Source organism: Mycteria americana, chromosome 7, assembly GCF_035582795.1.
Source record: "Mycteria americana isolate JAX WOST 10 ecotype Jacksonville Zoo and Gardens chromosome 7, USCA_MyAme_1.0, whole genome shotgun sequence".
Classification (NCBI taxonomy): Eukaryota; Metazoa; Chordata; class Aves; order Ciconiiformes; family Ciconiidae; genus Mycteria; species Mycteria americana.
The window spans coordinates 27,511,492-27,537,024 of NC_134371.1; the positions used below are offsets into that span (position 1 = coordinate 27,511,492).

The 25,533-nt window shown below is 43.3% G+C and overlaps 1 protein-coding gene and 1 long non-coding RNA gene across 2 annotated transcripts in view; one reads left to right on the forward strand and one right to left on the reverse strand.

Annotated features, from left to right (window-relative positions):
• MYO7B (myosin VIIB) overlaps positions 1-16,303 on the reverse strand; it is a 49,316-nt gene extending 33,013 nt beyond the window's left edge. Inside the window, exons 1-14 of the mRNA XM_075507498.1 lie at positions 16,286-16,303; positions 14,781-14,894; positions 13,999-14,151; positions 12,563-12,747; positions 11,524-11,645; positions 10,701-10,843; positions 10,496-10,609; positions 8,657-8,810; positions 7,592-7,668; positions 7,160-7,279; positions 6,791-6,933; positions 5,283-5,493; positions 3,802-3,937; positions 3,483-3,574 (exon numbers count right to left, since the gene is read on the reverse strand). Coding sequence (XP_075363613.1) covers positions 3,483-3,574; positions 3,802-3,937; positions 5,283-5,493; positions 6,791-6,933; positions 7,160-7,279; positions 7,592-7,668; positions 8,657-8,810; positions 10,496-10,609; positions 10,701-10,843; positions 11,524-11,645; positions 12,563-12,747; positions 13,999-14,151; positions 14,781-14,894; positions 16,286-16,303 — 1,782 coding nt within the window. The remainder of the gene's footprint in view (positions 1-3,482; positions 3,575-3,801; positions 3,938-5,282; positions 5,494-6,790; positions 6,934-7,159; positions 7,280-7,591; positions 7,669-8,656; positions 8,811-10,495; positions 10,610-10,700; positions 10,844-11,523; positions 11,646-12,562; positions 12,748-13,998; positions 14,152-14,780; positions 14,895-16,285) is intronic.
• Positions 421-21,005, forward strand: LOC142412386 (uncharacterized). Its single transcript, XR_012776472.1, has 4 exons — positions 421-456; positions 2,275-2,353; positions 8,679-8,832; positions 20,968-21,005. It is a non-coding gene; the product is annotated as an uncharacterized LOC142412386 (long non-coding RNA).
• Positions 21,006-25,533: the final 4,528 nt, after the last annotated feature.

The following is a 25,533-nucleotide window of genomic DNA, read 5'->3' on the forward strand; positions in this document are numbered from 1 at the left end:
CTATCACACAACTGCCAGAAAAAAAATTATTTACCTACATGGGAGCTAAATGGGCCATCTGCATTTTATTAATTTGGGTTTATTCTTGTGAAGAAACCCCACTGAGCTCTTTCACCTACTTGGGCACTAAGTTCTAGCAGTGGGGGTGGCTGTGGTGCAAGAAATTCCACCCACACGAGCCTACATGGGCCTGTCACTTCCAACCAAGACTGCATTTAGTGTAGGGTCTGGGTGCCAAGCTATTATTCATGGGTGTGTGCTTGAAAGCTTCCTGAGAAACAGCCACTCCCAAAGCAGTAATAATCTCCAGGCCAGACATTTTGCTGCCCTCTCATAGCTAACTAGGAATGCTAAAGGTCCTGAACAGGTCATTCCCTAGTGATTACGATGACTGATCGCCTTGCTCATTAATACTACAATAAGCAGTGAAAAGGCAAACTTTTACTGGAGGGTAAGGTAAGAGCTACTCCATTTATGGCTGCATATAAAGTGCTTTAGGTCTGTCCTGGTTTCAGCTGGGATAGAGTTAATTTTCTTCCTAGTAGCTGGTATAGTGCTGTGTTTTGGATTTAGTATGAGAATAACGTTGATAACACACTGATGTTTTAGTTGTTGCTAAGGAGTGCTTACACTAGTTAAGGACTTTTCAGCTTCCCATGCTCTGCCAGGTGCACAAGAAGCCGGGAGAGAGCACAAGAAGCCGGGATAGAGCACAACCAGGACAGCTGACTCGAACTGGCCAAAGGGCTATTCCATACCATATGACCACATGCTCAGTATAGAAACTGGGGGGGGAGTTGGCCAGGGAGCAGCAATCGCTGCTTGGGGACGGGCTGGGCAATAGTCAGTGGGTGGTGAGCGGTTGCATCACTTGTTTTTCCTGGATTTTGTTCTTCTCTCTTGTTGTTTTCCTTTTCATTACAAATTATTAGTAGTAGTATTAGTATTATTTCAATTATTAAACTGTTCTTATCTCAACCCACGAGTTTTCTTACTTTAGCTCTTCATGTTCTCTCCCTCACCCCACCGCGGGGGTGGCAGGGAGGGTGAGCAAGTGGCTGTGTGTTGCTTAGTTGCTGACTGGGGTTAAACCACGACAATGTCTCACCGCTCCTGCGTTGAATTTTGCTCCCAGGTGCAGTAGTGTAACCCCAGAGGGATTGCACTTGGCTGCAGTTAGCTCCTGAGTTCGCCAGCTTCTCTGAAAGCACAGTTCCACCTCTGTCTTTTTCACACAGATCATCACAATAGGCCTAAGCTTCTCCCTCCTACGTTTTAAGGGCACATTAATTTACGGTGACAACAGTGCAGAATCCAAGTAACAAAAGGACTCCACTGGCCTTTTGCATACAGGCACGGAGCTAATCATTCCAGCACAATACAGCTAGTTTGTTTGTTTTGGGGGTTTTGGTGGGTTGTGGGGTTTTTTTGTTTTTTTTCCAAGTAAATAATTTGAAGTGCAGTGCCTCCCCTCACTTCCGTGATCCCTAGGGTATCTCATTCTGCTGGTTCTTACATTTTAAGTGCCCTTTTTAACACTCAAGTGGCCACCTTCTGCTTTAGCTACAGGGCAATGCTGCCCTCCAGCGACCAAACACTCATGCCTTTGGAAAACAGTTCCTGGGAATGTCTTCATAGCAGCTCTGATGCATCTTAGGGCTAGCAAGCATCTGTTTGAAATAGATATGATAACAGCATATACATGTTTAAGCTGTATAAGAGTTAAAAGCAGTTTGCACCCCCAGATCTGAGAGGCCTTTCTGCTGTACCAGTAAATCAGTGGGATGGCCACACAAGTCTGAAGCCCATGCCCTCATGATCTCACACATATAATCTTGTTAAAGCTGAATTTGTTGTTGAGATGGTGGTGACGCTGGTGTGTCAAGGAGAGCAACTCGGAGACCTCAGGACAGCAAAGTTTTTTCTGGCACTTCATTCGCTATTCTTTTCTGTATCCTGCTTCTTAGGCTTCCCAATGGTGGCCCAACCTATCTGAAATTAATAGGGGTATTTCAGCTAACTTCTGTGCATTTTGAAATGGGCAGTAGCCCATATTTAGTATCTCCTTTCTTGACATGTTGCTGTACTTTCTAAATGTAAGGAAAGGTGTTTTTTTTCAATAACACATCCTTATTTATAGAGACAAAAACCATTAGAGCATTAGAGCAATGTAGCTAGACCTGATATTTAATCTGAAAGTATTCATAGCATTTAAGAGATGCTAAGCCAGTCCTCTGTTGCCGCTTGTACCACTTCTGACATTCTTCTCTCCAGGATGTTTACCTGTCCATGGGCAGATGTTCTGGACAGCAGAAAGCCACATTGGGATAAAGACTGAGGAAGAAAGGACAGGGTAAGAAAACAATGCCAGAATAGACAGGTAACAGGTAAGATAGCAAGCTGACTGTTTGTTCTGTACCCTGACAGGAAAACTCAAAGATATAAACATTAAGAACAAAAGTACCTTCACACAATGATGACACTGCATAGTTAAATGCTCAGAAATCAAGGTATGTGAAAGTTGCAGCAGGGCAGAGAACTTGAACTCTGCCCCACACTGTTGCCAGTCCACTGCGCTTTACAACCTCATTTTCACTTCTCCTTGCACAGGAGAAGGCTCCCTACACCACTAGGCACAGATGATTCTGTGATAATTAGCCATCATGAACTTTGTCACAAAGCCTCTGGGCCAGGAGGGAGAGCTAAAGTTGCGGCAATATGCAGGGCAGTGAGACCGTGTCTGCAGGTGTCACTGGGAGCAGGAGACAGAGTATCTTTCTGTGACAGCACAGCTATTTGCTCCTTTGTGCTAGCCCTCTGCAAGAACGAAAAGGCCAGGACCCACCTGCCAGTTGCCCAGTCAGGCCCCTTGGTGTTATGATCCCAGCAGACTGGCTACGTGTACAGTATGGCAGCAGTTTAGCTGCTGGCTTCTGAACAGGTGGGGTGCAGAAGGGTCTCTGGTTGGTGCCTTGTTCCTACTAATTTACACCTCCTACTAATTTCTCCTCCTACTAATTTCTCCTCCTACTAATTTTTCCTCCTACTAATTTACACCCATCCTGGCGATGTGGATGCAGTATGGATGCCCAGGTAGACCCAGAGCAAACCCATCCAGTTGATGACAACATGTGGGGAGGTAGCACAACGCATGCTTCTGTGACAGCCTGGAGGCATGGCTACACAGATGTCCAGGGATGCAGTCCTGGGAGACAGGGCTGACATTACACTTGTTTACAGCATGAACACCAGAGCCTGACTTTTCCTGCAGACTCCTTTGCAGAAATGAGTTGAATGAAAGGGATAGGGATTTGCACAGATAATGCAAAAGAAAGAGAGGTCAAGAACAGCCAGAGCCTTATGGAAGGGAGGAGAAATGAGTTGTATCTGCAACCCAGTGCCAGTAAGCCAACCTTGTAGGCCTGGTCAGCTCCAAGATGCCGGATGGTCCCACGTCCCAGACTAGGTGGGGTTGCTTCCACCTGGAAAATCTCTCTCAGGAGTTTGTTTTTGGAGGAATGAACCACTTGCATTACATTAGCACTCAGTGTGTCCCGATTTTTCTCCAGGAAATCTATAGGATGGAAACAAAATCAGCTTGTCAACTCTGCAGCCTGCTGGCTCTAGTGCCGCTCTGTCTAGCTAAAATCCACTTCATTTACAGTAACTTGCAGACTAGTTTAGAGTAATCCTCCTGACCTCCTGATCTGACTTCAGATCAACACTACCCTAGAGCGCCACACTTCCAGGGCAAGTCATGCCCTTCTCTTCACCCTCCATATCCAGCAGAGATAGACTTACCTTTTGATTCATAAAAGACAACCCCAGCAAAGTGGTTGATGCCAAACTTGGTGTCATGGACACTCTTAGGTGGGATGTAGACTCTACTTTTGCCATGGAGGGAATTGATTTTGATGAGCATGGTGGCATCTGTGCCCTAGAAACAAATACAGGCAAAAAGGACAGTTAAGCAGATTCCCCCCCAGCACTGGCCTATGCTCAGCAAACAAATAGAAGTGGTGCTCAGAGATAACAAAAGCTCAAATTCTGCCCCTTATTTGTGTAGTAGATCTGGAGGAAAGTAGTGCCAGAAGTGTCTTCCCTTTTACACAGACCCTCCTCTCAAGCATCAGGACAGAACACACTACCAGAGCGTAAGGCCTGGTGTTTTAGGGCTGTACACAAGCCCCCATAACATTATTAACATCACCAGGTGCGCTGAGAATTTCCCAAATGTTTGGACCTCACAAGCAGAGCCCCTCACCAACCTTCCCATGCCATCCTACCCAGCCATGCTCTGAGGGGTGCATGCTTCTTCTCCCAGGCAGGCACACTTCTTTCACTCCCCAACTGGTGAAAGACTCAGAGATCCCTGGAAGAAGGCTGTCCTGAGCAGATACCAGTCAGCATGCCCAGATTGTGACTTCCACAGGCAGGCAGTCAGCTGGGTGCTTCTTTTCAAGGGGAGCCATCACAATCTCATCCCCTTGTAGTGCATGTGAAGTTAGTTCTGCTCACTGGTCTGTGCTAGGGGTATTGAGTGCTGTGTTATCTGAGAAGTCACATGCTCTGGAAATCATAGAGGACATGCTTTCTTGCCCTGACTGCAGGACATACAGTGGGGACCACCCTCTTTGTAGGGAAGAAAGGGGAAAGCTGTCTGCCTGTACATGATCCTCTCAGATTGTTACCTGAGGACTACAAATGAGCTGAGGCAGGGGCTTGCTTTTCTGGACAAGCCCACATTGCCATCTGATTCCTGCATCAGCACTCCTGCTTAGCGTCACCATGCTCTGGAGACTATGAAAATGCTCTGCAGGGATGTCTGAGATCAGATGCTACTTTCATGTCTGCTCTTCTGTTTGAGATGCCTGGCCTTTGCAGAATAACATTTCCTCACAATGGTGACATTGCTCAACTAGGTCTGTCGTCCAGGAGAATAAAGAGCAACCTGCAGCCCAGACCAACAGCAGAACAATACTCAAAAAATATGCAAATTCAAAGATTTCCTAAGAAGCCTTTGTAAAATGATCCGGACTCCTTCCTTCTCTGTCTGTAACAGCTGTAAGAGTTTCAACAGTGAGGTACCAGGAGGAGCATACTCCAGCAGAAAGTGAAGCATTTGTATAGTGAGCTAATTTAAAAGGAACATCTATGGGGAGAAAACATTGCCTCTCATAATGTATCCGAAAGCCACCTTTGCACTTTTCTGTGTGTAAAGACAAGCGTGACCTCTGAGCTGTGTGCAAAGCCAGGCATTACAGGTGAAACCAGAAATTTACCTTTGGGAACTTGCTCTCTTCATCAATGAGGGAGATGATATTCATAGGCTTGAGTGCGATGACTTCCAGAGCCTGGTGGTTATCGGTGAAGTCAATGCCATTCCAGGCAATGTGCTCCGCAAGGTATTCCTCTTGCTCCAGCTTGAAGACATGGTGCACGAAGAACTGCTGAAGGTGCTCATTGGCAATGTTAATGCAGAGCTGCTCAAAGCTGGGAGAGGGACAAGATGGGAACCCACGGTCATTCTTGGCCAGTGCTGCACTGCTCTATGGTATTTGTTCATTCTCTGTATTAAATACATATCCAGATATACTACTGCTATATTCCACAGTGTTAATGATCACCACCACTGCATGTTTGCAATCTTAGGAGTATAAGGGATGCATCTTCTGCTATGATAAAGATAAGCAGAAATGAGCCAACTGATGATTGTGTTGCTGAGTAAGCAAGGAAAGATCTTGTATGTGTTTCAAGAAACTCTAGAGATAAAGGGGAACATATAACTGTGAAAATAGCTTGACTGTATGAGTGTGTGATGTGTTTTTACTTGCACTGGCACTACTACTTTTTTTGTTAGTTACTCCTTAATGCTGCACCTGAGTTTCATTACCTCGTAATTGCTGTGGCACACTGTGTGTGCCTCTGGAATGCTCACCACAGTGAGGTCCCATGTGGATTGCAGCCTTTGGGAACAGCATAAAATAATAGGAGACAACAGAAAAGATGGAAGAGAGGCTGAACAGATCCTAGACCATGTTTGAAAAGTCAGTGAGGAATATTACCTTGTTGAAAGCAAGCAAGATGCCTCAGTTGAAATGGATTGGAAAAAACTGCAGAATATGTGCTGATAGTTTGTGGAGTGTTGATGATATGGTACCGTACCACTGAGAGAATTGCTGGCCCCGTAGAGAAGGGCAAACAGAAATGGTCCTTTGGGCCTGAAACCATCAGTAGGAGAGGTAGCAGTGGGACAATGGTATACTGTCCAGGTATTTTGCTGACCTGTCCTTAAAAGTAGAGAAATGAAACAGCCCCAAAAAAGGGATGGGAGAACACTGAGCAAGATGGAAGCATGAGCTGAAATGGGAAACACAACATGGCCTCCTTTTTACTATATGCAAAATGTATTCCAAGAAACATTGTAAAAATGCTATGGAACAAGAAAGTTTGATACAGAGACATGGGAAATACTACATCCTTACATAGTGGCTGCCAGCTCATAACAGCTTCATAGCCATCTCCTCTGAGAAAATTCCTGAAGTTTGGGAATAGACATGTGCAATGGCTGCACCAAAGTGAAGGCTGGGGGAGGAGGCAGAAATATGACAGACTGAAGAAAAATGGAATCTGTGCATGATCATCATTGGGAAAATTCAGTGATGGAAATTTCACTGCTTTTCTGAGAATCGGGATGATAATGAAAGAGCATGTGTCTGTTTTTTCATTCTTTCCCTTTACATCAGCTGCTTTTCAGCTTCCCAGTGGAAATGAATCTAGAGCCTCCTACCTATTGTTGCTGAAGTTTTCAAACCCAAAAATGTCCAACAGCCCAATGGACTGATGTCTGTCTTTAGGCTTCTGAGAAGTTGGGTTGAAAATGGCTGAGTTGATCTTGTTCACTATCCACAGGAAAATCCGTCCATATATACCCTGAGACAAAAAATTAAAGAGGAATTGGAGCCCATCATTACAGCCTTTGGGCATAGCTTGCTGCTTGGTATCGTGCTGCTACAATGCTGTCAAACTATGCCTGAAAACTACGAGGGACTGGAGCCCTCTGGGTGAATGTTTGCCACATAAGGCTCCTCAACCAGTAAGACAGACATCTCTGAAAGCATCCCCAATCTTTAAACAGAGAAGATGTAAGCACCAGTACCTTCACAAAGGCATCCCTCCCATCTGCAGCTTGAACTATGTTCAGAGGCCTGGACACACTTTCTCCTCGGACAATGATGGAGAGGTTTGTGAGGCTGTTCTGGAGTTCACTGGAGTCCACCTGGAGGAACAGTCATGGCAACCTGGTCATTCCAGGTGGATAAAGGAGATCCAGCAAAGTCTGTCTCTGGAAGAGGGCCATAACAAACTGCCTGTCCAGCAGCATTCACTGGTGGCCTGCTGTCCCAGTTAAAGATCTCCTAGCTCAGAGAGATATCTGCAGCAACATCACTTGAGTGTCAGCGGGAAGAAGGGGACATGCCCATTACACATGCATCCATACATAAACACTCCAAAGAGACATGCTTTGTCAGAGTGCTCAGGGAGCAAGGGTGAAGGAGAGAACTAGTAGGAGAAGATGAGAGTCCATTACCTCAAGCAATTTGGTTGCGATTGAAAAGTGTGGTGAGTCCATCACATCAGAGCAGTCCAAGTTGTCATACACAGCCGCTACAATGTGGAAACAGTAAATCTCAGGGTGAATAATTTCTGCTATGGTGGGGGCCTGTGCTGCTATTGCAGCCGTATTTCTGTAACCCTGTAGCTCTGGGAATGTGGCAAGGCAGTAAGTTCACTTTTGAAACTCCCAGGTTTGATGATTTTACTAAGAGAGTTCTGATTTCACCCAGGGATCCTGGGATGTATGGGGCACTCACAAATCCAGAACAGCAGGCTAAAAATAGCAGCAAAACTGACAAGGTTATTCATTTTAAATAGTAGCTATTGGGGATCTGGGGAAGTGGTATCTGACTTCAGAAAATGTGTTTCTGAAAATATTTTTTTCCATGTATCTGGCTTGAGTGAAGTTTAGACAATGAAAGGGAATGAGGGAAATCCCTCATTTTAGCAGCCAGCATTACTCCAGAGAATCCAGCTGGCATCACTGTATGGGGCCCTCTATATCACAAAGTGAGAAGGAGTCCTTTTCTAAACTGTGAGAGCTTCTGGCATCCTGCTGGTGGGTGCCTTACCCTGTGCCTGTGCCATACCAGAAATGCACTTATGCAGGTGAGTGTTCACCAGACTCAGCCAGGAAAATGGCTGCTAGCGTCTCTACAGCAAACATCACTCAGCTGCTCCTGTGTCCTCTGGCTTGTGTATCACAACAATCAGCAAATGTAATGCAGCGTTATATTATCTGTTGTTTCAGTTGGTGTGATAAGGGCCTATTTATAACCATGGAAACCTGACGGCATTGTCACGCCGTCAAATAATATTTTGTCAAATAATAATAAGATGATGTTTTTCAAAACACTAGGCGATGGAGTCACAAATGAGAATTTCGTGGTGCTTATCTGCCTGCCCTTCCAGCCTTGTTCACCTGTTTATACAGGGCAGAGCAGCACAACCTGCTCTGTACAGATGGAAGCAGGCAGCACCTTTAGGCCTTCACCCTCGAGTCTGAGGAAAGGCCAAGCACAGACAATGCTGAGTTTACCTTCAAACTCTACGTTCCCCAGGTGCAGGATCGCAGCCAGCAGCTTGCTGATGTCCCAGTGCTCCGAATCTGAGAACATGAGGATTTTCATAGCCGAGCGGATGTGGGCATAATCCTTCGTGTCATTCCGGCCGTCGCAGGACGTGCAGTTGCCCTGCAAGGCACCACACCCACAGGTAAGGAAAATCCTCCCAGTACCCATACAAGGAAGAAAGGACCTGCAGGCTGACAAACCCTTGTACACAATGTGGATGTCCTGTGAGCCACCTGCCACAAGACGCAAAGTAAAAACCTATTTAGACATTCTGTATGCTCTTCCCATGGGTGTTTCTTCCCTCATCACTACTCTCAAAAAGAACGCATTAGCAGAAGGCTAAATAATGCATTTCTCCAGGGCTAGACTGCATACTGGGGAAGCCAAAAGGAAAAGCTGAGGGGAAGGCTGCTCTGGAGCATAGAAGGGCAGGAAACTTTGACAAGGCTACCTACACTTACAAGGCCATGCCTGTAGCCTTGGTCTCCTCTCTCTGCCTTGTCAATGGACAATTAAGAGCCCTAATCCCAAATCAAAGCAAGTAGGGTTGGATCAGTACTAGAAGGCAAATCTCAAAATAAGGATATTAGGATCTAGCAGAAGGCAGATGGACACATCCAAGGCAGCATCAGAAGAACCTTCAGCAAAGCCTGCACAGCAGATCCTAGGATGCTGCTCCTGATAGAAACTATTTTCAGCCCTAATGGAGATGGGAAAATGCCTTTTTTATCCTTGCCATTACCAACGATATAGTGTGATGATTACAAAAGTGAAGTATTTCTTCACTTCTTCTAGACATTTCAGTTTACAGCATGTAAACATGCCAGCTTGTGTCAACAGATGACCTGAACAAAACCATGGATATGTTCTCCTTTAATCTAATCCTCCTACCTCTATATTATACTGTCCTACTGCTGACCCAAGGAACTTCAGACCTTTTTATGGAATGGCCAATGTGTAAATTGCACTCATCAGCTCTTGCTGCAAGATCACTGCTATTTTGAAAACATTACATTTGAAAAAATCTCCAGCAACTTTAATGGGTTTGCTTTTGAGATTCCAGAAACAGCTTTATAGGCTTGATTTATTTTCCTCTGAAACTAGATGACCAGCTCCTGTTAGCTTCAGCAGAGGCAGGACTTAGCCCCATTTTTTCACAGCTGTAGAACAGCCCAAATCAAACCAGCTGACATATTTAATATGAGTTATCTGCACAGGCTGAAGAACACGATTTTCACAATGCTTTTCATGCCCTAAACCAACCAATTAGCTATTTTCAAAAATCTCACCTATGAACATCCCACTCCTGCCACTATGGCAACATAAACCCAGACATGGACATTAACATTAGCTGTTGGAGGTTAGATTGAATGCCAGCTTCCTGCATTACTTATATAAGATTTATCAGATATAAGGACTAGAATTCTTGGAACTGTTTCTGCTTATTCATTTTCCCTTGAAGTATATATACCTGATTAGTATTCTCCCTGGCATGAGATCTGAAATCTGAGTACCTGTGAAAGTGGGGGATATTTCCCACCCGCTTTAAGATGTCCTTTATGTTTCTTGAGTCTGACTTTGATAGAAAGCTTTGAACTGTCACAAGCTGCCTCCCACTGGTGGACATTATAATAAATCTCTGGAACTGTGGCTCACAGCACTTTTGGTGTTACTGCTTCTGGTACTCTAAGGAAAGGACTGTTCGGATTTGGTAACTACCCATCTGCAGTTCCTATTGATTGTAATTGCTCGTTGGGAGAAGCAAATGGCAGAGGGATAATGGAGAAGAAAGCAGAGACTGTTACCATAGTGAGATAAGTGTACTCTGAAGCAGTGCCCAGATTCAGCATCTTTTTCTGCTCTGTACTCATCCCCATTAGCATGCAGTAGAAGATGTGATAGTTCCTCTCCTCTGGAGCCTGAAAGAAAGAAATAGGCCAATGGACAGCCTTGTCAGCATAGGCTTGTAACACAGGAGCAAGCAGAATGGACATCTGCCAGTGCCCTCACCTGCCGGCAAACCCGGGACTTCTCCAGAAGAAACTGTTCTATCCGGGCTCCTTCTATCACACCATTTTGGTTGAAGTGGATATCAATGTATTTCCCAAAGCGGCTTGAATTGTCATTTCGAATTGTCTTGGCATTTCCAAAAGCTGATGGGCAAGGGACACAGAGAGTATCTGGATTATTGCAGTTAACGAACGTCAAGTCTATTTTTTATGCCCTTCTTTTTTGCTGCTAGTGTTTTACATGTTGTGTTCCAAATGACAGTGCTGACAAGCACTGAAGAATGTCTGGTCTCAGGCCTCCTAAAGAGAGAGGCAGGCATACTGTGCATCCAGATAATTGGGTCCTAAAAGACATATTCATATGATCCAAATGTGGCCTATATCTGGCCAGCCAAGAGATCTGGGCAAGTCTGAAGGACTTACTGGAAACACACTAGATCCCTCTACAAAGAAAGATGGGTGTCTCAGGGAGCTCCCCTATAGATACATCCATGCTTGGCCAGTCACTTTGCCACTATCTAGTGCAAATGCTAAACCAGGAGTCTTTACCTTGGGCTCTGCATTCCCAAGGACTCTTGTGCTCCCAGCAGTTCTGGGTTACATTCTATAGTGGCACCTCCTCCTGCAGTGTGGGAGCTGCTGTGGACTTCATGGGGACATGGCAGAAAAGTATAGAGCACTTCTACCCTTCATCGCCAGTATTGCAGGGTTTTTAGCAGTTATGCAAATACAATGGTTCAAAGATCTGTTTCTGAATTTTTTATCCTGCTACAAAAATCCTGAGATAAAGGTGGTAAATCAGGCACGTTTGCTAAATAACCCACCTTCCAGAATGGGGTTGGCCTCTAGGATTTGCTGCTCTATCCAGGAATGCTGGCCACTGACAGCTGCCAAAAACTGTAGTATTAGCTTTGTGCTTTCAGTCTTCCCAGCTCCAGATTCTCCACTGCAGTAAGAAACAAGATCATTACAGCTTTCCTTTGTTCTTTTTTTGGCTAGGGTGGCAAAATGGCGGATGAAGAAAAAAAATATCCCACTTCTATTTACCCTGTGAATGGCAGATCAGCCTGTCTTTCATGGAGGGCTAGAGAATTTTAGTCTTTCATTATCTTATCTGCTAAAATTTGTTTTTTAGACTTAGGCTGAGGACTAAATTCTCCCACTGATTAAAAACAAGCAAATCCATGGAAGACATTCTGTACCAGTGCAAATTAAATGACCACTTGCTTGTCTTCTTTAATGCATTACCAGATTTTCAATGCTTAGCACATCAACTGAGTTGCCTCAGCTATAATCAGATATTATTGCAATGAGACTATCTGGTTTTTCAGACTGATGATTAACAGAAAATGGATACATGTTATGTGTTGATAGGTTGAAGAAAGCTTCCCTCCCATCTTCAGGTTAGCAGAGGTTGTTTCTCTCTGCGAAATCTCTATTCTCAGGAAGTACATAAGTATACATAAGTATAAGAATAACATAAGTATCATGTCCCCCAGGTAAAAGATAGCCTTACATCACACAGGCTCATATTTTATGTTTCTATATGTAGTGACCATGTGCAGAATGTATCACCACATTCAAGGATTCTGGGGGAAAACAATGGACTTCAGAAATCCCTTGCTTATGTTCTACCTTTTGCAGCCCTAACTGAAAGTGAAGTGAAGTGAAGTGAAGTGAAGTGAAGTGAAGTGAAGTGAAGTGAAGTGAAGTGAAGTGAAGTGAAGGAGAAAAATATTTCCTTCCTGTTGTCTCTAGTCTTATCTGTGCCCTTCCATTTGGAAGGTCTCCCATGTCCACAAAGGTGCCCCAAAAAAATGCCAGACTTGGTTTCTGCTACTTGTCTGCTCTGAGCCCAGTCACCTGATCACACAGCACTGGTCTCTCTTATTCCTCTTCATATTGAAATAACAGTTGTCTGCAATGGCGAAGACATGAGGTGGTAGCTCTCCAATCCTCTTGTTACAGTACAGTCTGATCTGATCGATTGTGTAGAGGGGCAGCAGCTGGTATGGATTCACTGCTACCAAGATCGATCCTGTGTAAGTCTGGAAAACAGTTATGAACATTACCTGTAGCAGCAAACCTGCAAACAAGAATACAACCAAAGCCACTTGCAGTATAAATCTGAACAGAGGCAGGAGGGAAGCCTGAGAGATCCATAGCAGCCCTTAGGTGAGGCTGAGAGCCTGGTTCCTCACTATAAGTTGCTATTAAATATCCCGGGATATGGAGGTTTTTGCAAAAGGAAGAATGCTAGCTATAATCTCCTTGCCAAACCACAGCTCAGTTCACTGTCTCAAGCTAAAGCACAAGAAAATCCAATTTGACCTGGCATTTTTGTGTGTTATCATAAGCAGTTTTGTAGTGTTTTGTTAAGCTGCTTTTGTGTTCTAGTGCAGATGTAGCTGAACTTTGCTAATGGACAAAGTTATGGTTGTGTTATTTATACAGTTATTTAGTAACATTTGTAAACACCAGCACCATTGAAATGAAGGAGGCTGTTGAAGGCTGTGGAAATGCAAGGCAATAATGTTGTTCAAGAACTTCTACAAAAGACAACTGCAGACTGCTAGAGTCTCATATAACAGGTCTATACACACATCTTTGTAGTTATAACCGCAGCATCTATAAAATTAGTCCTTGTTTACACTAAACATCACCACATCTGTGTTGCAAAAGACAGCTCCTCTCCTATATTGTATATAATATGGGAGGCAAAGCATGGGAAAACCTGAACATTATTATCATATTACAAACTGGGAACTAAGGAACAAAGAAACTAAAAATGCCAAATTGCTCAGTCACAGATAAAACCTGTAACAGACAAGAAATGAAACCAGGTGTCCTAATATCCTAAATATTCTTTATCTATTTTATCACATCAAAATCAAGTAAACATTGACTTGGACTGGAGGACAATCCAAACCATGCCGCTGTGTATTAGTTCGACTGATCCTGTGTCATAGCTGCAGGTAATAGCAGCACTAAGCTGTAACATGGGCTGGATTTAGCTGTCAGTCAGTGGTGGAAATGATCACTCAAGGAGAAAGTAAGCAGGGTCACTACCTATGCATATCTCTGTGATTTCAGAGACTGCTATTAGCTCTCTTCTTCACAGCCAAAGTATTTGAATGAAAGAAGAGAGAAACTATGTTGTGTCTCCTTGGCACCCTCAATCAGTAAAGGAAGCAGAGGGCCCCATGTATGAAAGGCTTGCAGGCTGCTCAGGTCACTCCGCTTAATGTGTAGTAGGGGTCATTCCTGAAAGTACTATGCCTGGTGACCTTGGCACTCACATAGATTTTGTGCTCCTGGTGGCGGATGAGGAGGTTGTGCACCATGCCTGCTTCATGGAGATCCCCAAGGTGGATCATGTCTTCCACCCCCTGGACAGAGGAGGGGTGCATCAGGCGCACCATGTGCATGTTCCGAGCCGTGATCCAGTGTTCCTGAAAAAGGCAAGGCATCAGCTTTAATGTGTTATGCTGTTGCTCAGGGGCAAACAAAGGAGAGCCATGTTAGACCAGAGCGAGCTTCAGTATAATCCATGCTCAAACCAGGATATTCTAACAGTTAACTGAACTACAGAAATTAACTGGTTTGCTGCTCCCCAGGACCAGATAATTTAAAATACTGGATGAAGCCATTCAGGTGGGTTCTGGACATCACCAAATTTAGCACTGTTCAGAGCGCAGCTCTGTCAGGTCATCACAGCCACAACATTGTATGAGGTAGGGATGAAACCTCAACTGACTTTAGTGGGATCATGATTTCACCTAAAGCTCCATCAAATTTAGGGATTGAAGCCTGTCCATTTCATTTTCTTACCTACGTAGATATAACCTCTAGCTCAGGAAGCTCTAAATCTTCATAGGGCTGAGACCTGGGGACACTAGGGTATCACCCTATCTTTGCCTTATTTTTATATTCTTTCTTTCAGTATATCCTACCAGACATTCTCAAACTCAGACCATTTGACTAGACGGAGCTTTGGTCTGACCCAATAGGGCCATTCTTTTGTACTTTGTACTTTTAAATTTTATGTTCATCTTTTACAGAAAGTTATGGCATAGCCCACCTTGCCTTCATCATCCTCCAGCAAGATCCGTCCTGAGTCAGAGTCCTTCACAACTGCCCCAATAGGGACATTAAATTCACTGTTTGGTTGAGTGTCCAGCCACACATGATCACCCTAGGGAGAAGAAAAGCTGTCATCAAGTGCAGTGACATACTTGATGCCATGTAGCTCACAGGCGTACATCTCTTGGTCTTAATTTTTTAGTGATTTGATTTCTTTAGCAGTGTTTAACTGGGTAAGGTCTTACTGCTTACAGGCAGTACAGTCTAATGGTTACAGTATCGGGACCTCTGAGTTCTACTCCCAGCTCCACAGCTGACCTGGAACATGACTTTGGACAAGTCATCAAACCCAGCTGTCTCACAAGAGGAAATGAGGCACCACCTTTTAGAAGGACAGCAATTACTCAGCTCCACTCCCTGCTAGAGATTGGCGGGGGGCACAGTGAATGCTGGTAAAGTGCCTTGGCAGCCTCACATTAGCTATGGTATTCTTTCAGAAGAGATGCTTGAAAATATAGACATTACCAGGAAAAAGAAAAACAAACAAACAGATGTACAGACTAGATGCCTGGAAATGTAGGATGCTCTGTTGCAAGAGTTTTTAGATATATATTCTTTCTGCTATAGCTGAAATCACTTAGAAATGTGAGTGCATCCATGATCTCTCTGGGGGGGGGGGAAAAAAGCATTCTTTATTCAGCCCAGCTCCTCTCTTCACATTTGTAGAGGCAGGGCAACATCCTGCCTCTCTGCAGAGGAAGCAAGCAAGCAGAACTGCTCTGCTGTCACTGGAGGAAAGATGTGAGCTATGGCTGCCCTTTCCTAGGAACGAGCACCATCTTGGTGTCTCCTGCACTACTGTCTTGGTTATACTCCCCAACCCCAAGCCTCCAGGAATACCTTCTCTTGCTCCAGGCACTAATACAGATTCAAACAGAAAGCTTTACTGTAATGGCTGGAATGAAAATTGAACAAAGCTGTAGGTCAGATCTTCAATGGGTGTAAGTTCATACTTACACCTGCTGAGGAACTGGGTTTCTAGCTGAGTGTCTTGTCTTACACAACTTTTGTTACATACTGCAGCATTTACTGTCAAAGTTTCAAGGTTTTTACTGAAAAATTATTTATTTTTCCTCTCAAAATACTTTATGGGCTTACGTTTAAAACCAAACAACTGTAGTGTAAAGCATCTATAAACATTGCACAAGGTTATGAAGAATGTTACAGACTAACAGCTGTCATTCGCGTTGAATAAAACTCCAGAGGTAATCTGTGTAGTTTCAGTGCCACACCTTGTGACAGAGGTCACCAGCTCAGCATAAGTGCAGCCAGGCTAGGCAAGACACCTCTGCACCTCTGGTCTAGATTGATATTATGGTATGATACCTTGTTGATACTGGATTATTGCTACTTTCTTTCTGAGATGGACCATGATGTTAAGGTAATTTTCTCCTCTTTGGGCCTCAGGCTAGTCAGTAAATCACAGCAAAGAATAGGACTTACCTTTCTGAAAACCACCATTATGTTTCAGATCACTGTATGTAACCTGCAGTGCCAAGAAGAACATAACATTAGGCCAGAAAAGGGCTCAGGCTTTGATCAGAACAGACAGTGGGGTGGAGATGTTTCCTTGTAAAAATAACCGCAAAATGCCATAAAATAATTATGTTTACAGATTTCATGGAAGCAAAAGAGATCATAATAAGCTACACCCAATGCAGAAACAATGAAACCATCTACCTAAAGCAAAGATCTGCAGTACTGTGGCAGTGGTCTGCTCCGAGTTCTACCACATAATCCTGGAGATGCTCTCAACCCTGAAGAAGTCACTGTGCACATTTTCGTACCAAATAGTTCCCTCAATCAAATGCTAGGCACATTTATTGGCTGAACTTCAAGTTTGGGTCACAAATAAAAAGACCCCACAATGCAATGTAATTCAATGCACAATAGAGTTACCTTTGGCTGGTCTATTGACCCAGCAGTTCAGTTCCTACAAGTGGCTAGCCCAGTGACACAGATTGAATTCATACTCTCCTAAGATGCTCAGTTCCCTCAGACTCTCACAGCTTGAACCTACCACCATATAGAAACTGAGGTGTAAACTTCACCTTTCTTGGCTGGAGTGGGAGGGGTTGCAATGAAGGCATGAGCAGCAAAATAAGGAATAGGAAGGAACAACAATAAAATTAGCAGCTCACTATCAGGAACATAATAGTGAAAAGATTGGTGGCCAGAAATCTACACCAGTGCTTTGATGAAGGGGTGATGCTGTTTAGGCTGTGATCCTTGGAACCACCAAGGAACCAAAGGCTTCAGAAGCCACTTCCTGTCCCACAGGCTACTGCAGCTGGATTTTGGGAGTGATTCCAGGACTAGGTGTGATTTGCTGGCTCCCACTCTTGCTACAGCGGGAAGGCTGCTGTATGCCTTTTACTGTGTGTGGGAAATCACAGGCAAAGACTCTGCAAAGTTCCCTTTAAATGTGTCCAGAGTTCCAGGGAGGGTTTTTCCCGTTACCTCTTCCTACTAGCAGGAGTGATCCCTGCACGTTAAGGCTGCTGAGTAACCTGTGATTCAGTAGGTGCTGTGTGCAGCAGACATCAGTTATTAGCCCAGGTCTCCACAGCCTCATATTCACAAACTTCTCACAGCTCTGTGATCCATTCTGCTCCCTCCATTTCACTAAAGGATCTCTCTCTCTCTCCATTGTTCCAGCACACTCAGAGAAAAGGCTCAGCTCCAAGTTGATAATAAGAATGAAATGCTTGCAATAAGCAAAATGCTCCATAAAATGCTAACCTTGGACCAAAAATTAATTCTATTTTTACCCTTTTGTGTTCTATTATCAATGACGTTTTCTTAGCATTTTATGTCAAACAGATTTTACAACTCATGCTCAACAACGACATACTGAATCATCTGAATCCTTTCTGTACATTCCTATTTGACAGCAAACCACTTGGAAACTACTTTACAAGAAGACAAGTGGACACTACAGGACCAGAAATTGATCTTTGGCACTTACTCCAGGCAAGTCCGTGACCTCTCGGAACATCCCCCATGAAGAAGAGAGACACCTGCTCTGGTTTTATCTTGACACTTAAATGCAAATTTCTTATTTTCTCATAGCCTTTTGAGAAGTTATTTTATTCTGGCCCTAAATTATGCTTGTCTAGGTTTTGGACAGGTTCTCTGGAAAGTTTGAGCAAAACAAGAAAACCAGAAATAAACTGAGTTGAAAGTTCCATTTTCTACCTATGCTATACAGATAATCATCACAATCCCAGTTTGCAGTACCATTAATATTAGTGATTAATGGGATACTTCATCAATAATTTCACTGAAATCCTTGAGATTTCTTCTATCAGCCTTTAAAATCTTATTTTTAAAATTTCTGATAACTATTTACAATTCCGTGTAATACGGATGGTATATCTTTTTGAGAGGTACCCAGATTTCATTACCTTTCTGATTGAATAATTTAAATAATTTTATGATTTATCTTCATTTTATGGTGGAGCTATATAAGTTTCTGGGGTTTAGAAATTTGCAAATAAATTATCAGAAAAGTGTTTCAAGTCAGCACTTTATTTTTGGAAATTCACGCTCTTGAAAAATGAAGATTACCATTGAAAAAACCTCAAGGTGAAGTTTGGGGACACCACTGTTTTCTCCCTCTTGTTTTAATAAACTTCAATGTTACAAGAAAATGTTGTAGTAAGAGAATTAGGGCTCACTTTATCCCTAAGTGATAAAGTGATAAAGTGGGAAGGTATAAATAGCTTTCATAAATCATGGAAGCTTATTTAAAATCAATGGGTGCATAAACAACCTTTTCGTCAGACTAAATGGAAGGAGCAATTATACTCCTGTATGCAAGATACTGCCACTGTTGTGGGTTACACCAATGTCCTAACCATAAGGAGGGCTATTAGGGTAGCAAAATAGGAAGTGCTTGACAAGCTACAAGATGTTTGTGCCCTATTTGTGGCTATAAAGGGCTATACAGTAGCATGGATTGAAGAGGGTTTCTAAGCAAGCCCAGAATGATTTACCACTTTAAAGTCATCAGATACGCTGACAATAACTCATTATGAAAATTACAAAATGTATTGTGATCCCAAAGTGAAAAATAAATAGAAACTTCAAGAGATGACAGACTGCTGATGTAGAAGTCCAATGCTAACATACATTTTAAAGCAGGAATTTTAAATGTCATTTTCACATAGGTGACCCAATAACAAGAAGAGAAGTGGAATGTCACACTTGATAACAAAAGCTGGCACACGGCGAAACTGAAAGTGCTGTGTCCCCAGCTATTTTAAGAATTGATTTTGCCTGTGAGGCTAGGGCAACATCCAGAGCTCATCTGTAACTAAGACAATTCTCAATTTTGTAGCAAAACATTTACAAAAATTCAGCAATGCAACACGAATGTGTTCTTTCTGGCTTCTTGGTTTTTTTTCTGTTGTTTTTTTACACTCTTTCAACAAACTTCTGTCTTTCATAATCAGTTATTCTTACAGCAAAGCCCTCATGTTCTTATCCAGGACTCAGGAACTGGATCTGCGTATTTACTTCAAGAATGTGATGACCTGTTACTATGAGTGATGCAGGGTGGTAGAGAAGCATGGTACTTAGCAAACATAGGCCAAAGATGGGCCACAGTCAGCCACAGTGACTCACAACTGACAGATACTTTTTCACCTGTGCCGGAAACCAGACTACTGCAACAGAGCAGAAATGTCTACCCCAGAACAAAGAGGGAGTGGTACATACAAACACATACTACTGTGTCACATCAAAGGTATACCTAGCTCCGGATCCAGCCCATGATAGCAGCCAAGAATGGACATGTAGGGAGGAGATCCCGTATAATCCCGGGATACACAGTTTCAACATTTAAAATGCTTATTCCCAGTTAAGTCGTAAGTGGCCAGTCCCCCACTTGGTTGAACGGCCGCTTTCTGACAACACCTGGCTCACTCTGTTGCTTTTCTTTCCAAAGTAATGCAGCACCATAAACCAAACTGCACCCCACAGGATGGGAAATTACCTCTCCAGAAGAAATCTTCACTGTCTGGCTTCTGCAGCTTAGTTCCCTCTTTTTCATAAGCATTGGAGTAAGAAGGAAAAGAAAGGTGAAACTGGTACTGGTGCCATTAAGGGAGCCCTCACCAAGTGCCAGGTCTCTGCTGCACAAAGGAGGAAATGACTGAAGCATGGTTATTTATTACAGGACTTTGCTCCCAGTTCAGCATATATATCATTTCCAAGTCAGGTGTTCCAGTAAGCAGGAAGGCTAATTCTTGCCTGGGTGAACCTTAAACTTCAGTCTCTCCTTGTGCCTGAATCCTTTCAGATTTCTGGAAAGCACTGCCAGAAGAAAACCCTTTAGCATCTGGTCTTATGGTGCTCCAACACCACTGACTTCTCTGGGGTTCTCTTAGAGTCACCCTGTTAGATAAGAGGAAAATCAGGCGCTCATCTCTCCCCTTGGTTTTGCACAGCTCTTTCTGCAAGGTCAGAAAATGCACATCAGGCTATGTCCTGTGTGGACTGTGTTTCACAGTACCTAGAGCAGAAGGCAAAATAAACTCATGACACAACTGAAATTGATAGTCACACAGGCATATAAAGGGACTGGGATTTCTAGTCCATTTGTTTAAAACTTCCTGGTTTTGTTATCATTAATTTATCTCCCAACAAACACTGTCTGTGTGTTGCAGCATCTAGGTGCATGTTAACTCCCTATCTGCCCACTTCTTTCTTTCAAAATTAGGACAGGATGGCCAAGAGCTTCCCTCTTTCTGGTTGCTCCACATGTACTCTCAGTAATCCTGCGTCCTTCTTGCCTATCCTGTTAAATTCCAGCACTAGATGTGATGTGTGGGAAAGAAACAGAAGTGTAGTATACCTGTAGTGAGGCAGATACAGGGTTTCTCCAGGCAGAGCAAGGACCCCAGTCAGGCACATTTCAACCCTAATGGCGAGCCCAAACAGCGAGGATGAGTTTTTTTCCATCTACCTTAACCCTCCAGGGCACGGTACACAGCAGGTGGCTTGCCTCACTATGCACTATCCTGTATGCCCTTTATTAAACATGCAAATGAAAATGTACAATAATTGTGAACATGTGCTAGTATACCTAATGCCTTACCTCTTATTTTCTTGTTTCCTAGGTTCAATGTAGCTGCACTGTACGATGGGAAAGACAACAAAAAGCCTCCATGTCTCAGACAGATTCTTGGGGCTCCTGCTATAGTTCAATATCTGAATCAGAGGTAAGCATTCAAGCATAGCAATAAATAGTTGGAACTAATGTGTGTTTATCCACGTTACATATTTGTGTTTTAATATTAGCCTCGTTACCTGAGTTTTTTGTTTAAGTTTTATAGCAGAAACGAAGATGCTGGTGCAGAAATAGAGCATAGGCCATTCAGGGCTTGGGGAGGGACTTTTAGAGAGAGGCAGGAAACCTCAAGGCAGAGAGGAGAGCTTTCTTAAAGTTTCTAACTGTGCAAATTATTCTTACTCAAGGAATTTGCCTCAAAATAGTTCTTTAGCAGACTTACTTCTGATACAACAGTTTTTAGAAGAAGTCTATATGCTGTATGAGATTAACAAAATTTCAAGTACTGATTTTATTAGATGAAGGTCAAATATTGGCAAATAAATCAAAATACATACCTTTATAATACCAAGGCAGGTATCTAAAACCAAAGCTTTTTGCGTAATTGGATTGCAGGGAAAAAAGTGCCATGCATATTTCTTCAGCAAATGAAACACCTGCTGAAATTCCAAATGGAGTGTGTTTTGGGGCAGAGAATCTCATTCTAAAAATATACACATTTTTAACACTTGTGACCAAGATGCAGTGGGGTGCTATTTCAGAGAGAAGTACAGTATTTCTGTCCTAGCACAGTATATAAACTGTATGAGATGGAAACATAGGGAACTCAAGGTAGTCTGAAAGAAAAGCTCGACTCATTGTATGGCTGAAATACGTATTGGAAGGGAGATGGATTTCCACAGTTAAGTCTAGACATACTCAAGAGCCAGAAAACATAAGCTGAAGGAGTAGAGACTTGAAACACCAAGTGGAAGCAGCCTAGATGCTTTGTAAAGCCCATATACCTAATGATAGATGAGCAGACAGCTTGCTAAAGCCTTCTTCAGAGAAGTGCCTGTGAGTGAATAGGCAGAGCTCAGGTTTGGGAAGTCACTGAGCTGTGCGAATGGGGAAAGACAGGAGCTTGCCAGGAGCGAGTGGCTCTGTTTACTGCTGAAGATGGAGTTTGGTGAGGGACTGTGCAGGGCACAGACACATTTGTAGTTGTAATTAGGGGTAATTTGTTGTATGGTCTACACTGATGAATAATGCACTGAGAAATGCAACAAATTCAAATTGGATAATCCCTGGTGAATTTAATCCTGCTGTTGTTCAGAGCAATAGGTCTGTCCACATAGACATGTGTTAATAAAACTGCCTCTTCCTGACAGCTTCCTAATTAAGAGATTGATGTCAGGATCAAAGGGTTTAATTTGCACATGGCACTACCTCTCACATTTCCTCTCCAGCTAAATCAAAGTGGCCTTGTCATTTCTGCATCGAGTCCTACATGCCAAGCATCATTTTATGTTAAGCTATTTTTTTTCTGAGGTTACTGAAGGGAGGTGGATTGCATATAACAATTTGCAATTTAAACTGTTCATTCAGAAGCCCTCCTGTCTACACTAACCTCCTTCCCTTCCTCTAAGCAGATTTGTAGCTTTAAGTCACTGATGTCTGTTAACTCTGAAAGGCGTACTGCAGCGAACAAAGCAAACTAAATAAGGAGTACATACCAGTAAAGGATTTCCAAGTGCATCCCTTGGTTGTCTTGAGCATTCTGTCCGTCAGGGAAAGGCTTGTTTTCATTCCAGCCAGTTCATGGTGTTGTACAGAGAGGCAGACTGGTGGGGCTCTGGGATCTGTGTCATTACACACCTTCACACACACCAAGTGGGCGCTGCTTACTCTGCTTGCTAGAAGGCAGGTCATTCTCCCCCACTGTGCAATCCCATTATGATCTGAGTGTCACTCCATCCTTCCTTTTGGGATGCAGCCAAGATGGTCTTACAAGGGTATATTACAGGCTGGTAAGCGCCAAGTTCTGGCTCATGAGGGACAAAGATATGTGCACACAAGCGTGCACGCTAGGGCACACACACACGTTACCTGCAGAATAGCTGTCAGAATTGATGCCCAATTATTCAGCATTGCTGAGGTGAGGTTGCTTAAGACACAGGTGCACCCACTGCTGTGTGGTGCACGTGGGATGTCATAACACTAGGCTTGGGGTTAGGTTTCGTTTCAAAAAGATGGGAATTCATAACTGCTAGGAAGGAACCTCTATGCCTCCTTCCACTTTCAGTAAATGCAGAAATTCTCTATTCTCTCATCAATGCAGCCTCATTGCAGCTGGAATTTGGGACAGTGGCTTGCCATCACTGCAGAACATGACACATATTTATAAATGACTAATTTCCAAGGAAGGCTACCATCATATTCCTGCTTGGAACTTTAGTATGTGATAGATTTCTGTGTTTTCTAGGCACCTTGGTACAATTTCCAGGTACCTTGGTACACATTATTCAATCTCTTTTTTCTGTTGTTAGTTTCTATTTATGTTTGCCCTTGTCCATTATTTTGTTTCATTACTCCCAACTTATTTCCTGCCTTAGTGCTTTGTCTGCAGAGAACTTTATTTGTTGTGTTGTAGTGAGTCACATTAAAGTTGTCATACTGCCTTCTATTTAGTCAGCTGTAAAAAACCCATTAAATTTTTTTAAGGAAGTCAGATAAGTGAAACACTGGGAGCCCCCCGTCACATACTGGCACATGTGCCTGCTCCTTCCAGAAAAGATCCAAGTGAAATCACACAGTGCGAAGAGCTAAAGGCAGTAAAGTCCTATAGGAGCAGGAAAAAAGGACATGACACCATTAGGAGTGTGGTTCTGAGGATCACTAAGGGAGCTTTAGGGCTATCTGGAAAAGACCTATAGAGCTGTAAACAAAGAGACATTCTCTATATGTTTTATGTATGCTGCTTTCAGGAGAAAAAAAAGGGTTTTCTGCATTTTTGCTAAGAATATAGGATTGTATCCAAGAAACATCTGACTCCACTGCCAATTTCTCCTTCTAAGTGAAACACTGTAGAACATGTTGAGTAATGACGCAGTTCAGAGAATTCAGCTGTATTTAACATGGTACACTGAACTCCCTGCATTATAACTCTGCTTGCTGCTGGAGTGCATTAGTTAACAATGGCTTAATCTCTCTGCCATCCATTCTAAATTGCCTCTAGCACAGAAGAAATAATGACTCATTTTGCCCAGAGCTCTCAACTTAGGAAATTTTGAAAAAGTCCCTGAAAAAGAGTGTAGCATGTAGGATTATAAAAATCAGTGTTGTTTAGAAATATCCCAAATAAACCTCAACGGTTTTCTGTATGTCACACATTAACCTGTGCCCTCTTAGAAAATGAAGATGTTTTGTTTGCCACAGAAGAAGAAGAGAGGCAGGGGACCAGCACCGCATGCATTTATTAGGCCTTCCATTTTAAAATGATGCATCAGTGACAGAAGTCATCCCTAGTAATCCTCTACTGACATACCGTAGGCGTGCCAAATAATTGAATAATGCAACTGTTCAGAGGATAGAGGTTACTAAAACAGAACACAACAATTCCTGAAAAAGACAGGGATCGTTCTGCCCCTGTGTTTACTCCGGAAGTCAGCAATTACAGGGGAGTTCAGGGCTAACTTTCAGTTGACTCTGAAGGCTAAATCTGGAGGAACCACCCACACATGAACTAGATTGAACCGCAGCTTCAGCTAGGACAGACCTAAATTTGTTGAGACAACTAGTCCTCAGTTTCCATGCCTAGCCTTGGGTCCTCTCTTCAGCCAGCAGCACCATAAAAACTGTTGGCTCCCATCGCGGCATCCAGAGCCCGTGTGCATACCTGCGGCTGAACTCTGGTTTTGCTCTGCTACCTTCTTGTAGAGATTCCCATTAATTCTTGCTCACTTGATTTGTAGGGAACGGAGAAATTCACCTATTACTTAAATGGTAAAATCTTTTCTATTCAAGGCAGTAGATGAAACTTTTGATCTCCCATCCTTTATCAGTACTGGAAGAATTTTTACCAGATGTGCCTTTGACTGTCTGAAGGGAGATGTTGGGTAACTCTTGTGTAGTTCTGGGCTGTGGGTTTAAGCAGTCATCTAATGTTTTCTGGGGTTTAGTGACATGGAAGTTCCCACATGGCTCATACAAGGAAACCTCTTTATTAAAATGACCACCATTTTACACTTCTGCACAGCTGTTCATTTCGCATGTTGATGCAAGAGCTCAAAATAGCCTTTTTTCTCAAAGGCTCCTTCAGTTTCCCAGCACATCAGTTATGAAGCTAAAATCTAACTGTTTTCTAGAAAAAAACGCAAAAAAATGTTTAGGGAGAGGGAAAAAAAATGCTTTCTAGTTTGTTGCAGTTAAATCGAACCCTGTATGAAAGCAGTGAACAGCCTCCAGTGTTCCATCACTAACATCTCAGCTCGGTTGGTCCGATCATTAAGCTGTTGGAAACCGCCTTGACGGCGGGGCGGGGCGGGGCGGGGCGGGGCGGGGCGGGGCGGGGCGGGGCGGGGCGGGGCGGGGCGGGGCGGTGTAAGGGCTGCGGCCCCGCCCTCCCGCGCGGTGC